The sequence below is a fragment of the Syngnathoides biaculeatus genome, chromosome 5, assembly GCF_019802595.1.
Source record: "Syngnathoides biaculeatus isolate LvHL_M chromosome 5, ASM1980259v1, whole genome shotgun sequence".
Lineage (NCBI taxonomy): Eukaryota > Metazoa > Chordata > Actinopteri > Syngnathiformes > Syngnathidae > Syngnathoides > Syngnathoides biaculeatus.
In genome coordinates this window covers 32,474,993-32,491,406 of record NC_084644.1, presented here as the reverse complement: position 1 = coordinate 32,491,406, position 16,414 = coordinate 32,474,993, and the positions used below count along the sequence as shown (strand labels likewise).

General features: G+C 42.4%; 2 protein-coding genes across 5 annotated transcripts; both read right to left on the bottom strand.

Annotated features, from left to right (window-relative positions):
• Positions 1-723: 723 nt before the first annotated feature.
• Positions 724-10,826, bottom strand: styk1b (serine/threonine/tyrosine kinase 1b). 4 transcript variants are annotated; one of them, XM_061819773.1, is made up of 11 exons: positions 10,419-10,826; positions 9,746-9,816; positions 8,001-8,073; positions 7,716-7,889; positions 6,914-7,246; positions 5,028-5,209; positions 4,236-4,310; positions 2,678-2,886; positions 2,521-2,561; positions 996-1,092; positions 724-915 (listed from the first exon to the last, which is right to left on the bottom strand). In XM_061819773.1, exons 3-11 carry the CDS (start codon positions 8,053-8,055, stop codon positions 726-728), a joined length of 1,356 nt encoding a protein of 451 aa, XP_061675757.1. In that variant the 5' UTR covers positions 8,056-8,073; positions 9,746-9,816; positions 10,419-10,826; the 3' UTR covers positions 724-725. The 4 variants fall into 4 exon arrangements, with proteins under 4 accessions (XP_061675757.1, XP_061675756.1, XP_061675755.1 ...); XM_061819772.1 differs by lacking the exon at positions 9,746-9,816 and adding an exon at positions 9,147-9,306; XM_061819771.1 differs by lacking the exon at positions 9,746-9,816.
• Positions 10,827-10,964: 138 nt separating this feature from the next.
• LOC133500743 (glutathione S-transferase kappa 1-like) lies at positions 10,965-15,696 on the bottom strand. Its single transcript, XM_061819841.1, has 7 exons — positions 15,376-15,696; positions 15,199-15,280; positions 13,905-14,033; positions 12,630-12,775; positions 12,422-12,538; positions 12,238-12,331; positions 10,965-11,200 (listed from the first exon to the last, which is right to left on the bottom strand). The coding sequence occupies exons 1-7, from the start codon at positions 15,442-15,444 to the stop codon at positions 11,142-11,144; spliced, it is 696 nt and encodes a 231-aa protein (XP_061675825.1). The 5' UTR covers positions 15,445-15,696; the 3' UTR covers positions 10,965-11,141.
• Between the last annotated feature and the right edge of the window lie 718 nt (positions 15,697-16,414).

Below are 16,414 nucleotides of genomic sequence, written 5' to 3'. Positions count from 1 at the left end.
TCAAGTAGTAGTCAAGTGGCATGTCACATTTTTCCCAGCATTCTCTACTACACCACATACTCTTGCAACGATTCTTTTGGGATCCTCCGCAGCGTTGCCATCACGGCCGTCTTGATGTTGTCCACAACTTCAAAATGTATCACCTTTGTAATTTACCCAAAGAGGGTGGGTGGTGAAAACGATTCCTCCAGCAGGGTGATGTTGTTTTCTTTGTCCAGGAACTGACGTTGCTGTTGTCATTGTCAAACAGCCTCGAGTTTCGAACTCCGGTCCATCTTTAGCGTCACCAGTCCTGCAACTTTTCTTGACCAGCCTGTTTTTTTTTTTATCTTCCTCAACTTTGCAACGAGCAGATGGCAATGATTATTTATTCACATTTTTAGTCATTCCATCCACGGTCCTTCAATGTGCAACCGTACAGAAACGGCATCACATGCTTTTTGACATCGGCTAAGGGAGGTGGTAAACAACGCAGGCCAAACAATCATTCCACAGCATCCGCAGCAGCTGGATGCCTTTCAAGTTTACATCTGCTTCAAAGTCTTATTTCCTTTCACCGAAACCTTAAAAAAAAAGTTTTGTTTTTTTCATAGAGAAAAGCTTAATAAAAGTCTTGAGTAGACTTTTTTTTTTCTTCATGTGCAAATTGTAATATGTAACAGTTGTAGTTAGAAAGTGCACCAATATCATGGGAGGGAGAGGGGGGAGGACACGATTTGTTGTAATCAGAAGACTGTATAGCTGCTCGCCTCCCCATATCCGGCCTCGTGCTGGTACCGCTCCAGGATGACCGGCGTCCCCTTGAGGACTTTGTCTGAGGCGCTCTTCTCCGCGGACACGAGCTTGCGAGTCACCTCGGCCAGCGTGGGCCGATCGCCATCTTTCCACTGGCAACAACCCTTGATGACGGCGTATCTGTGGAGGATGTACGGGTTTAGGTGTCAAGTGGCGTTTTGAGCGTGGGATGTATTTTAGAGGAATTGCTGGATCGTTACAGGGCGTTGGAGCAGTTGGGATGCTTCTTCAGACTTTTGCCTCGCTGGTGGAATTGGAGGAGTTCATTAACGGGGATCTCTGCAAATGGGGCTTCTCCTGCGGGGGCAAAAGTTTTGGGTGATCACATTTGTGAGAATGGTTGGTTGTCGCTTAAGAGGGAACAGACTCTAGATCTCCATTACACTATTGAGAACAAGCGTAATGTATTTTATACATTATGATTAGATATTGCAGTACTCATCCCTCACTATAGTTCACTTTTGAGTTCTCACTGAAGCAGCTTCACAGCAACTTTCTCTTTTAACTCCACCAAACTACAAACTTCAGACTTACAGATGCTCTGCGGTATTGGTGTTAATTAATTAAAGCCTTATTTCAGGAAGGAAAAATGTGTATTTGCTATTCAGTGCTTACTTATCCGCTCGGTCAAATTGTTCAAAACTTTAAATTTGACTACCATAGCTATGCAGATGACACACAGTTATGTTTAGCAGTGTCTCCAGATCATTTGAGGTGCTGTGCCACTGCCTAAATCAGATAAATAACCGGATGAGCCAAAATTTTCTTCAACGAAATCACAACAAAACTTAGACAGTTGTTTTTTGGCAATAAGGAAAGGAGAATTGCTGTTAGTAAAGAGCTGGACTCTCTCAAGGACCAAGTCCGAAACCTGGTGTCTTGATTGATTCCGACCTGATTTTCAACAATCATATCAAATCAATCACAAAAACTGCCTTCTACCATCTGAAGAACATATCTAGACTGAAGTCTTGTACGTGTCAAGCAGTAGACTTGACTATTGTAATGGTCTTCTGACTGGACTCTGTAAAAAAAAAAAAAAAAAAAAAAGCATTCAACAGCTGCAGCTCATTCAGAATACCGCAGCTCAGGTTCTGACCAGAACAAAGCGGTCAGAGGATATAACTCCAATCCTAAAGTCATTGCGCTGGCTTCCAGTCAGCTTTACAATAGATTTTAAAAGTTCTGCTACTGGTCTTTAAATCACTAAATGATTTCGGTCCAGAATACATGAAAGAAATGCTTATGGAATACAAACCCAGTAGAGCTCTGAGATCGACTGACTCGGGTCAAACAGTGGAGCGCAGAGTCCAAATCAAACATGGTGAAGCAGCATTTAGCTATTATGCTGCACGCAAATGGAAGAAATTGCCAACAGAGGGGAGGTCAGCCTCAAGTGTGTATGTTTTTAAATCCAGGTTGAAAACTCATTTTTGTCATGCTTTTTAGAATATATCCACTTTTTTAATATATCACTTCCACTGTATGCGTTTGTAATTGTCTTTTTAAAAATATTTTGTTTGTCATTTTTATTGTTTTTATCCCATTTTAAATGTTTTATCTCTTTGTTTTCAAATGGCTTTAATCATGTAAAGCACATTGAGTTACCTCGCGTATGAAATAATAAATTTGCTTTGCTTTAGTATCGGAGTATGGGGTCTATTCGAGGATTGGCCAGTAAATACAGTAATCGTCATGTTTGTCCGAACTTTCAGTATAACTTACCCAGTGTTGCCATTTCATAGAGTAAGATGCCAAAAGACCAGCTAGAAAGAAATAAAAATTAAGTCGTAAGGAGGACAAGCACATAGGAGCTCAAATTTTTAAAAACGACAGCTCGTAATCATTCAAAATGATGCCACTCATCTGATGGCGAACTCACACGTCACTGCTGGGACCAACGGTTCTCCTTGCCAAAATCTCCGGCGCCTGCCACTTCTTCATGCTGGGATCGTCCTTCTGCGTGGCCCCCTGGTTCTTGCGGGTGTACACCCCGTGAAGCCCCCACAGCTTGGCTGTGTACGCCTTGCTGACCAGGACGCTGCGGGCGCGAATGTTCCCGTGCAGGAGATCTTTGCTGTGGAGGTACGTCTGGAGAGAAAGGCGGACGAGAGGTGAGCGCGACAAGGCGCCCTCGCAGGACGGCAAGAGAGCTAGCGATTTATGACCCCAAAAAAAAAAAATACTTTTATCTATTATTGCATATAATTAATCAAATTACCCTCAATTCCCATCTAAAGTGTCAAATTTGGCATACACTGGGGATTGACAGCATTATTACTGCATTGAAGAAAAAAAAAATACTGCCATTTAGCGTTTGCAAAAAATGGCGATTCCTTTCCCTCCCCGTGAAAAAAACCCACATGCGAACATGTAGGGCTTCCCATTTACTGAAAACTTTCCATAATTTTACTCGGGATTCCACACCATTGCAAACCTAATGGGGGATACGGCTGCATCTCAAAAACAAAATAATATTTCACTTATTTCAGTGCGTCATATACATATTCTTCAAACACATGAAAACAGTTTGCAGAAGCCCAATCAAAAATCTGTAATATACAAGTTTGACTTTTTGAATATACTGTAACTACTGAAAGTGAGTTTTTCTACTGATATCCAACAAGTGCAGGGAAATTATCCTAATTTCATTTAATTACTCAGAATTTGTTTTGTTTACTATAAAAAAATGTTCAACTCCTATCTACGGCATCAACATACAGTGACAGGCAGAATAATTAGATACAAAAAAAAGATAAAATATTACATAATTACCGTAATTTCAGGCCTACGAGGTGCAACCTTTTTCACACGCTTTCAACCCTGCGGTTTATGCGATGATGCGGCGCTAGCGTTAGCGCACCTGGTTATAAGCCTCGGTAAACAGAAAGAGTTTCACGCTAGCATTAGCACGGCATAAGCTTTAGCGCGGCGCTACCGTTGGCTCACCTGGTTATAAGCCTCAGTAAACAGAAAGATTTTAACGCGAGCGCCGCGCATTAGCATTAAACTCTTTCTGTGTAGGCTTATAACCAGGTGCGCTTTGTAGGCCGGGAATTACGGTAACAGTGTATCCACGACAGCGTTTGCGATATTGTTGCTGGGTGGTGTGCCGTAGATTTATTTATTTTTTTTTATTAATGATAACATTATGTCCCTGAGCTTGCGTTGAATTTTTAGGAGTGGCTTTACAACAATATGCACTACCAGACAAATACTGGCCGAGCAAATCATGCCACTGCATGTAGGTCATCGCATCATATGTTCGAGTCGATAGGTAAGGCTCCAAATTTGTTCAAAACACAATGGATTGTCGGTGATAATTGCAGCCATTTTGAATCAGTTTGTCATTGCTTGGAGTGCCGATACCAAATCTGACTCTGGAGTCCCGGTCATCTGATTTGACTCTCGTCAAATGTCTCAGAAGAATGTGTACCAACCAGCGCTGAGATCACATGTTGGCCCATGGTAAATATTCGCCTCTCGGTCATCTCGCATGGAGGATTTACGTCTTCCTGCACAAGGAAACAAACAAAATGTTTGGTTTACTGTTGTGCTGTGGAATTAAATGGAGAATGATACTGAATGATATGGAATATTATTGGAATATGGGTCACGTGGGGGATTGGGAATGTGGAAAATATTTTGTTGAGGGAATAGTTTGAATCAGTCAAGAAATGATGAAGGATTTGGGAACAAAGTGCAATATAGAGTACGTCTTCATGTGGGGATTTGAATGGGAAAAATGTGGAATTTCACTGTTGCAAAATGCAGAATTAGTGGATTGTGGGAATTTTTGGAAGTTCTGGAATGTTTTGTGGTTAGAATGGTTTGAAAATGTTGCAGGAGGAGGGAATAATATAGAATGTTTGAATGTGGGAATTTTATTATGGAAAATGTAGAATTTTGGTTGTATGTCTGAATTCTCGGAATGTCAATGTAGTCCTCTTGTTGATTGTCGCATTCATCTGGGATTGAATGCGGACTGTTTGAGTTGAAACGTGGAATTCCGGAAAATAATATCCTGCTTGGTGTGAATTTTTGGAATGTGTTGAAGTTGGAATGGTTTCATTCGGATGAGAAATGTGGAAGTTGTTAAGCATAGAAAAAGTGGGGAGAATAACAGCGTTTTTAAAATATATAATAAGTGGATGCCTCTGCATTTGATATTTACATGGGTGATCTTTTTCCAGGCAGAACTTTTTTTAGGGGGGTTCGACATTCAAACCGACCTGTCTGCACTTCCACAGGACGCTGAGCAGGTCCTGGTTCTCCAGCTCCTCCACCACCGTCACCAGCGGAGCCCGGAGCGAAACCACACCCAGGAGCTCGGGCAAGAACGGATGCGGTCCCAGCTGGGCCAGGAAGGAAGCGAAGCCCAGGAAGTTGTGTCTCTCGCTGGCGTCGGCAGAGTCTGCAGCAAGCAGGACGGTAAGAGACATTCTCATCCAGTTGAAGGTCCGTGTACTACTGTTGTATGCTCTTTGTCCTTACTAGTACAACAATTCAGCACACTAGTGCAACAACGGTCTTACGTGTCATGTTTTTTCAACTACTACCTCCTTATTGTAGGTGAACTTTGAGACACTAGCAGGACAGGTACATGTTTCTACAGGGGTAAAACTGTGCAGTAATTGACATACAGTGAAGAAAATAAGTATTTCAACACCTGCTATATTGCAAGTTCTCCCGCTTAGAAATCATGGAGGGGTCTGAAATTTTCATCGTAGGTGCATGTCCACTGTGAGAGAAATAATCTAAAAAGAAAAATCCAGAATTCATAATGTATGATTTTTGTAACGATTTGTTTGTGATACAGCTGGAAATAAGAATTTGAACACCTGAGAAAACCAATGTTAATATTTGGTACAGTAGCCTTTGTTTGCAATTACAGAGGTCAAATGTTTCCTGTAGTTGTTCACCGGGTTTGCACACACTGCAGGAGGGATTTTGGCCCACTCTTCCACACGGATCTTATCTCGATCAGACAGGTTACTGGGCTGTCGCTGAGAAACACGGAGTTTCAGCTCCCTCCAAAGACTTTCTATTGGATTTAGGTCTGGATACTAGCTAGGCCATGCCAGAACCTTGATATGCTTCTTACGGAGCCACTCCTTGGTTTTCCTGGCTGTGTGCTTCGGGTCATTGTCATGTTGAAAGACTCAGCCAAGACCCACCTTCAATGCTCTGACTGAGGGAAAAAGGTTATTCCCCAAAATCTCACAATACACGGCCGCGGTCATCCTCTCCTTAATACAGTGCAGTCGTCCTGTCCCATGTGCAGAAAAACACACCCAAAGCATGACGCTACCACCCCCATGGTTCACAGTAGGGATGGTGTTCTTGGGATGGAACTCATCGTTCGTCTTCCTCCAAACACGGTTAGTGGAATTATGACCAAAAAGTTCCATTTTGGTCTCATTTTCACCAAGCTGTTTGGCAATTTCTCCGTAGCCCTTTCCAGCCCTGTGGAGTTGTACAATTTTGTCTCTGGTGTCTTTGGACAGCTCTTTGGTCTTGGCCATGTGAGGAGTTTGAGTCTTACTGATTGTATGGGGTGGGCAGGTGTCTTTATCCAAGCTAACAACCTCACACAGGTGCATCTGATCCAGAATAATACATGGAGTGGAGGTGGACTTTTAAAGGCGGACTAACAGGTCTTTGAGGGTCAGAATTCTAGCTGATAGACAGGTGTTCAAATACTTCTTTGCAGCTGTAACACTCAAATAAATTGTTGAAAAAAAAAAAATCATACATTGTGATTTCTGGATTTTTCTTTTTAGATAGTTTCTCTCACAGTGGACATGCACCTACAATGAAAATTTCAGACACCTCCACGATTTCTAAACGGGAGAACTTGGAATATAGCAGGGTGTTCAAATACTTGTTTTCTTCACTGTATGTGTGCTACTAGTACCACAAGTGGAGTAGATCTTTATGGCACTAGTCCTATTAATAGAACCCATTTATCAACTTTTTGTACATGGATAGTGTACAGTACACATGTTAGTCTATGCCCTCTTGTCTATGGTTTTATACACCACCAAAATGGATGGATGATTGATTGATGGATTGATTGAATCGCTCAAATGTGTTTCCATACTTTGAGGCCACTCACCATTTAACACCCGTAGGACCACGTTTCTGTTTTCCATGCGGGCCCTGTAGAGGGAAACGGCAGAATCTGAGCGTGGGGAGAAGGACCCTGGCAGCGAGGTGACAAGGTTGAAGGACTCGGGCAGCCTCTGGCGGGGCAGCTCTCGGGGCTGGACGACGGGGTCAAACGCGGGCTGGTCGCCCGGCGCCTGGGCTCCGGAAGACAGCGGGGGCATGTCCACGGACAGCGAGAGCTTTTTGGACGCGTAGTTGCTGGCCGGGTGGAAGGTGGAGTAGGAGTTGGGCGTGTCCAGAGCGATGCTTTCGTGCTCCAGCACATTGATACCGGGCGGAGCTGCACAAAGAGAAAAGGACGGCCAGTAATATTCACTCAACAGCAAAAGATGCAATGCAAAAAATGAAAACATATGCCTTTAAAAAAGAAAAAAAACAGTACTGATTTAACATTACGTTCAGGACTGTGGCTTTGCCATGTCAGCAGTTTTAAAATATTGACCTATAAAGTTTGCATAACAGAAGTTCAACACAGTAAGCAGTGTGAGAATTTTTACAAATCCTTTGTGGAATTTGGGAAAAGAAGTTGAACTGGTCATTATTAAAAGGTATGCTATTGGTTTTTTTTTCGTCCTTACGTCATTTTATTCAGATTCCCTTATTAGGCATTACAAATGAAGTCTATGTTTAAATCGTTTCATTATAATCTGAGCAGGTGGAAGCTTTTGACAGCGGAACGTTGACATGGAGGGAAAGTCACGAGGGCTCGGGTCAGATTGCAGGAGGATTGCGGCGGACGCCGGGCTTACCGTCGATGCCATGCAGCTCCCTCCTGAAGGTGGGCTTCATCCCGGTGCCGAGACGGATGCGGTCCACCTTCTCCGGACAGAAACGCAGCAGCAGGATGAAGACCAGCGTGACCACGAAGATGGCCAGCAGCATTATGGGCACGATGATCACTTCCTTCTCATACTCGCGGATCTCTGACCCCCTCAAAAAAGTGGATGTTATCACCAAAGCACTTTAAACGGTAGCGCAAGTGTGTAGTGAAATCGGAGGTGTAAAACACAATACACTGATACAATTGAACTCACCACAGATTGTGTCTCCTTGCTGGCAACGAAAGTCTGCGTTCGATATTGACGACATCCTGTCAGATAGGAGAGACTGCAAAGGAGAGGAAAGATTTACTCCTTTTTTTTTTAAATTCATACACAGGGCCAAACGATTTCGCTTTATGGAGGTGAAGAAATACCAGTCATGTTTAAAAACAACATTAACTGGGTATGAAAAATAAGGCACCGTCATGATTCCCAGCAGACAGTAAAAGCAGGATGAATGAAAGCATTATAAAAATGAGTACGGTGGCAAAACATGGAATATCACATTATCACAAAATTAAAGCAAGATGGTGAAAAACCAAGAAATAATACTATGGACTGTTATTGAAATCTGACGCGAATAATACAGTTTTCCGAAAGTTTGAGCCAATCTCAGGTGTTCTGGAGGATTGTTCCAAAGTTAAGAAGCACTGAAATTGAACGTTGCTCACACGGTTCACTTACGGTCTGGAAACGCTCAATGAGGGCCGCGGCTACTCGATATTTTTGGAGTTGATTATTAATCCTGTCGATTAATCACAAATTGATTTTGCGCTGACGGCACGGTGGGTCAGCTGGTAAAGCGTTGGCTTCACTGTTCTGAGCTCCCGGGTTCAATCCTGGACCCGCCTGTGTGGAGTTTGCATGTTCTCCCCGTGCCTGGGTGGGTTTTCTCCGGGCACTCCGGTTTCCTCCCACATCCCCAAAACATGCAACATTCATTGGACACTCTAAATTCCCCAAAGGTGTTATTTGGAGTGTGGCTGTTTGTTTCCATATGCCCAGCGATTGGCCGGCAACCATTTCAGGCTGTACATGCCTCCTGCCCGTTGACAGCTGGGATAAGCTCCGGCACTCCCTGCAACCCTCGTGAGGATAAGCGGCAAAGAAAATAGATGGATGGTGTCCAATTAATGTTGCATGTTTTTGGCATGTGGGAGGAAACCGGAGTGACCGGAGAAAACCCAAACGGGTACGGGGAGAAAATGCAAACTCCACACAGGCAGGTCCGGGATTGGACCCGGCCGGGGCCTCAGAACTGTGAGGCCAACGCTTTACTAGCTGAACCACCGTGGCGCCGTCTAACAATAAGATTTAGTAAAAAAAAAAATAATAATAATAATCAGTTCTTTGACTTACTGGAAGCAAGTGTAGCGATTTTAGAACTTGTGTGATGGGTTCCAGTTCCCGCTAGCTACCAGTACGAACCAGAGTAGCGGCATTCTGGACCAGATTCAGTTGATGGATTGATCCCCCCCCCAGGGCTGTAAAAACCCCGTCACAGTGACACACGCCGTGCCTTGTTTGTAAAGGGAACATGATTGGAGTTAAACACATTAAACAAACATGGAACACTTTAAATCCTCAACACAAAAGAGTTCAAAGCGCTCGCCGGTCACAAAATTAGGCACACCTACACAGCCTAAATGAGCCCTGATCAAGACAACGTTCGTTTTGGTGCCGTCAATTTAACGGCGTTTATTATTGTGGCTGTGCAGAGCTTTGCAGTGGATTTTGTCAAACAACTGTTCAACTAAAATTTGTGAAGAAATTGAAGAAAGATTATTTCAATACATACACTGACATTTTTTTTGGGTGGTGTGACGTGATGTGAAAAACGTTTTGTTACACTAATACACCTGCAGTGGATTTTATATTAGTGTAGTGTCTAGGATTTGGAAACAAGTGTCTATATTTTACACACTGGTTCTGTAACTGATCTATGTCCACACTCATACCTTTCCATCATAATCCTACCCTAGTTCTTCATCATGATAAGTGCAGTAATCACTGTCGGTCTCTGCTGTTCCTGCAATTACACGTTTTCCATTAAACGCAAACATATTCTCTTGAACTTTAATTGTATTTAACAAATTAAATACTCGTTGAAAGGAAAGCATTAGTTTTTCACGAGTACAGCATCTATTATGCTGCTCAACTGCTTTCGGTTGCTCTTCAGCAATGACACTAGTTCTATTCCTCTCTGACAGTTTCATATAAAACGGTGGCTATTTTATTTTGTAGGACCGTCGATATAATTCTTTCTTGTCCCTCGCTGGATTGTGTGCCCAATGTTTTGAGCAGAGCACGTTTGTGATGTAAAAGTGCCATCAATGGAGGAGGCTTTACAGGCCAACTTTTAACGCAAACGCGACAGTGCCACGAGCAAAGCCGTTTTTTTTACGTCATCTACGAACCTGTCCATCTGCATTTCTGACGCTTCAATGCAGGCGTTGCGTTACACGCCCGTGGGGGAAAACCAAAAGTGGCGCAACAGCACCGACTCGCCAAACATTGATCTCAAAAGCATTATCGACGTGGATGTTGTTGTTTTACTACATCACCGCAGCACCGTTGACTATTAAAATCAGAATCTAAAACCAGATACCCAAGAGACTGACGTTGTCTTACCTTCTGTTTTGAAGGTGTTCTAAATCCTCTGGAACAGTCTCCTTGCTTCAGTCTTCATGGAGTCAGTCTTCTTATACCCGCGCAGCAGAATGTTAAGTCCTGGGTCTGTTCTACATGATCTTGTTTTTCGTCGGTCGGACTGTCAAGGGATCAGTGTACGGTACACCTGTTTGTCTTTTGCTCTCTCGTCTATTGTTTTTAACTCCACCCTCCTCTCCAGCTCCTTCCACCTTCCTTCCCCCTCAGGGGGCAAATCAACACCTTTATGGTAATCAACAGTCCTGCCCTGCCTCCTCTTTGTGTTTGCTCCTGTCATTTCCTTCTCCGGCGAGGCCCCGCAAAGGTCTCCTCGTAGCCCAACCTTCGTTCGCTTTGTCAAAAACTGGTCTTGCCGCTCCACTCCTCGGCGTTTTGACTCCTCGCAGCCTTTTGTTAAAAAAAAAAAACCCTGGAACCCGTAGGACAAGCTCCGCGCTCTCAGGAGGATTGAGTCAGCGATAACCCTCGTCTTCGCGCTCTTCAAACAAAAAACAAGTGACCTTTGCCTCTGGAGGAGTACCGATTTATTCCAATGGCAATATAGTGTACGTACTCTTTGTCACACACAGCATCAAAAAGTGGTCACGTGATCTCAGGAGGCACAACGCATGAATGTTAGTTTTCAGAAAAGACGACGATTTGATGAGCGTGAACAGAGATTAGAGTTGAAAGGCAGCTTTCGTCTCACAGTTTGGCCGATGACCTTGCAAGATGAGCAGGCTGAGGTCCGAGCCACTTTTCACCTTAAAAAAAAAACAAAAAATAAATAAATCGGCATTGTAATTCATGAAAAAACAGAACGAAAAAAATGAATAAAAAACAGGAAATAACTGTCCAGTATATGCATATGAGTCACAGCCCCCAATCGCAGTGCTTTTGTTTTCACACTAACAGTCCATTCGTATCTTGACATTGGAGTGCCTTGACTTGCAAGCGTTTTTGCATTTTGTCTTGGAATACAAGCAAAAATTGAGCTGTGCGTGCACGTCACACCCCCGCCGCTAGATAGCAGCAGAAAGTTTCACAACACCCAGCCATCGATTCAGATTGATTTTCTTGCAGTTGAGGACAGTAAAACACGATTAAGGTGGTTTGCCAACTGATAATTGACACCACAGAAGAAGAAGAATACATTAGACAGAGTTGTGGCTTATGCTCACATTTTCCGTGTTGATCGGTTACGTGGCCGTCAAATGCGTGTATTTTTAGGTTTTTTGAGATACAAGCAGGGTCACTGAACAAAGTAAATTTGGGTCTCAAGGCACTAGTGTACTTAACGTAATACTGTTAAAAGTGGGAAAGGAGATGCGTCGTCATACAAATGCAATTTCCAGCAATTTACTGAACAGTAGACGGACAGTAAAACACGTTCAGCACACCCGTGCAGAAGCTGCTGTCAGCCACAGCTCTCACAAGACATTCACACGCCGACTCTCCAACATTACAGGCCGTGCCTCTCAAAGCCTTGTATTTCCCGTACATTTTATGATTTAGATTTGTGTGTGTGCGTCTTTATACACGTTTACAATGTTTTAAAATTGTAAAGGTTTACAAGTTATTAAAGCATGAGGGCTGTAAAACTTTGGATTTATTATAGTTTCTATATCGGGGATTTTCCACATGTTCCGGGTGGGACTGGAACGTATCCTCCACAATAAACGGTTTCACTTTTTAAGTGTTGTGAAAAAAAAAATAAAAAAAATACTTGGCTGACAGAAACATTGAACGAACTTTGTCTTCTGTAAACTACAATAAACTGAAAATTAACAAACAAACTTACCAAGACAATGGGCCATCATCTCGAATCTGTCGGAGCCAAAAAACATCTCAGCTTTCCCGTCGATGTGACACACCATCATGGGGAAGCCAAACGCCTGCCAAGATTACAGTGGGGGTGGAAAAAAAAAAAACATTTTAAGTCACGTTCGGTTCTGATGGGAGACAGCAACTGAAGAAGAACCAACCCCATAGTCCAGTGCGTCCTGCGTGCTACTCTTCAGCTTGTCTTTGATTTCCTGCGTGGTGCACAGCTTCTGCACCTCTTCAATCTCACTCTTGCTCAAGCCAGCGTTCAGCGCCGCCTGAGGACAAGAACACCAGAAATATCGAAGCTTTCTTTCCGGTGGGGACGCTGGAATTTCTCCAAGGCAAGCGTTCTGGCTGGGCTGCTACCTCGGCCAGTGATGCGGGCTCAGTGATGTCTTTGTCTTCACACCAGATTCTTCTCCAGAGCTCTCTGGACACCTTCTCCACTCGGTGGTCTCCGCCTGGCTCCTTCTCCTGCACTGCTTTCACAAAGCGCATTGCATTCAAGGAGCCTGCAAGAAGAGGAAAAACACTTATCACAACTTACCATGCCTGTTTTTGGAATATGGCAAGAAACCGCGAGTACTTAGAGAAAACCCACCCGGGCATGAGGACAACATGCAAACTCCACACGCGGCCTTTTTATAAGGTCATGCCACAGCATTTCAATCAAAAGTTTGGACTTTGATTAGGCCACTCCAAAAGCTTCATTTTTTTTTTTTTTTAAAGCCATGTGAACGATAAGTTATAGGTATGTTTTGGTTTACTTTTCTGCTGTAGAACTCAAGTGCACTTCATCTTTGAGGTCACCAAGTGATGGCTAAATATTCTCGTTCAGGAGTGTCTGTTGAAGTCTAAAATTCATGGTTCCAACAATAACAACAGGTAGTCCAGGTCCTGGAGGAGTGAAGCAGCCCAAGACCATCCCACCATCACCACCACCACCACCACCACGTTTGACTGTTGTTGTCGTGATCTGTATCTGAAACGCTGCGTTACATTTTCACAAGATGTAACGAGACAAACACCTTCCATAAAGTTCCACGTTCATCTCATCACATTTCCCAAAAGTCTTGGGAACAATTCAGATGTTTTATTTATTTCAAAATAATGGTGTTCTTTTTGATCAGCAGAGGTTTTCACCACGGAACTATGCCATGGACGCTGATGCTCCCCACACTTCCTAATTGTTGTGTCATCAATACTGACCTTGACTGAATGGGTCATTGCTGTGGTTGGGGTGACTACTTTGTCACGCAGGGCCACGTAATGAATATTTTTTTTTCTTAATAAATAGAATAACCATTTAAAAAAAAATTGGTATTCACTTGGGTTATAATTGTCAGATGTTTACATTTGTTCGGTGATCTTAATGTGGAGAAACTATGCAAAAATAAGAAGTTGAGAAGAGGGCCAATATTTTTTCACGGCATTGTATATACATAAACACAGTCATAATACTCTTCCCCATCCCCAATGGTAGCTGGGATTGGCTCCCTTTAACATTTAAAAAAAATGGATGAATCTACTGGGTGTGATTTCAAATTTAAGGGAAACTTAAACTGCGCTATGGAAACTACTGAAGACATGGACTTTAAACCGTTGACATGCGCACTACTGCTGTTTGGTTGTACTGTATACCTTTCCTGAACATGGTTTCTGCAGGGTCTGAAGGAAGATTCAACGGGACATTGAAATATTCAGCCAGGCGACACAGATCCTTGCTCATCCACATGAATTTACTCGGAACCAGTCCAGGGGGCTTGTTGCCTGTCATGGTGACATATTCACTGAATGTCAATGGTGGGAACCAATAGAGTACAAATACTTCTTTACACTGCTTACGTAGATTTTCAGGTTTCTGTACTTTGACTTCATTTATTTTTTCTGATAAATACTTTAACCTAAACCTTCTTCATTTTCTTTTCAGTGCCGCAGTCTCTAATTCGTACATCATGGCTGACCGCACAACTATTTTATAAACTTTGCCCTGACAATTGTGCAAAGGGCGTCAAGATTTCAAGGAGTGGACGGAGTTTAAAGTAAGTTGTCGTGTGATAGTCTAACATATATCATATATTACACTAATTGGCCCAGCAGGATGTGAATTGAATCAATTTCAAGTTTCATCCTTATCCCTGGATCTGATTCTCTTTTCACCTCCAAGACATTGTTAGTAGACTCTTCCTTTAAAATAATCTTTACTGCATTTCTCTTCCATTGTAGTCTAGTTAAATAATTTGAACCATGCCCTAACATCCTTGCCTCACTGGCTTTCCACCTGCTCTCCTGGACACACAACATAATCTTTCTCAGAATCATTATGTGAACCAACTCCTGATTTATTTATTTTTTTTTGGTCATAGTCCTCACATTCTGTTCTAAGGTCTGTGCTTTTCTCATCTCTTTCTGCTAAGACCCTGCTTTCTACCTCTCCTAGGTTAACGGCCCGGTGGAGGACGTGGTCAACCCGAGCGATAACTAACCCGGAAGGAGTACTTTGGATGAACGCTCATATTTGTTTGGCAAAGGTTTAAGCCTGACGCACTTTCTGACACAACCCACATTTATCGGGGCCTGGGACTGGCCTACAGTCTGCACTGACTTGCGCCTCTGCATTTTTCAACATTTATTGCCTGATTTATTTATTCATTCACTCATTTACCGTGCATTTAATTCTACTGTGTATGTATTTATTTGATTTGGAGCTTTACTTTGACCTGCACTGATTCGATTGCAGTAGCTGCGGGGTGAGACTGTGACGGTTTGGTTGCATTTTACCATTAAAAGAATGTGGGGAAATAATAATAATAAAACAGACTGTTCAAGGACAAAGTACAAAAATTGCATTAGTACTTCTATTTTTATTCGTCTTTTATAAACAAGCAATACTTTTGCCACCTCTGCCGAGGTTTGTTAAAAATAATAACCTTACCAGAACCTTGCATGACGCCCCCCAGAAACGCAGGTTTCAGCTTGAGCTCAATGTTCCACACGCTTCTGTAGCGGCACATGACCTGTAAAAGAGTCACTTTAAGTCCGCTTCGACATGGACACCAGCTTGTAATAGTATCGCTATTTAAGTCATTAATAAATTATACGGTAGACGAACCTCAAAGGCCAGCCAGGAGTACGGAGACACCACATCGTAGAACAGCTCGATCACTTTCTTGGAGCTCATCTTTTCCGGCTGGCTTAAAAAAAATCAAAACAAATGGTCCGGAAAACCTGCACACTGTGCACAGTGTGTCAAAGTTCAACACGTCCAATATTGATCGGTCTTACGTAAAAACCTCTCTTAGGTCACTTTGTCTTCCTTATTATGTTTTTTTTTTTCAAAATACGTCAAACTTAATCCCGCTTCAAATAAGACCAAAATTTACGTTGGTTTGATCACAAAATAAAGATGTTTATGTCAAATTATTTATTTTATTAAATTCTACCTCGACTGTAAATACACTTTGCCCGAACGCATGAAGTTAGTTACTGCCACCTATGGTCATGGAGTGCAATAGCATAGCATGGAGAAGACGTAAAAAAACGTCGTTTTCTTTTGAATAACTGTGCAAAAATCACATTGCTCAGCACTTGTTTGGTAATTATTTTTGAATTATTATCATTAAGTGTAAATAAAATAGATTTGTCACATCCAGCAAAGAACATATGACTGACACATGTGTCTTATCAATGATTCTTTTCCTCATAGACTTTAAACAAAGTCCTTATGAAAACATTCGATAGTTCATCTCGGTCTTCCTTCTAACATGAACACAAAATAACGCCTGTAATCAGGGTCACCAACATGATGCATGCGGACACCTTGTAGGCTCCAATGACCACATAAGTAGCCGGGCCATTTTCCAGCGAGCTGCATCTAACTTTTTTGTTGTTGTTGCTATTCTTTGAATAATCACACATCTCCAACATTTGAAAAAAAAAAAAAAAAAAACAATATGAAAACATTATTTTTTGTGTGTGTCTGTTGTTGTTTCTTACTGGCAGAAATGGGACACTTTGCATTATTTTACCACATACTGAAGTACACAATTCCTTCACACGGCTTACTTTTAGATTCCTGTGGAGTGCAACAATTCCCAAGTTTTGTTCTTAGAGGTTGACCTAAACCCAATAAATAATACTTATTTTTCATT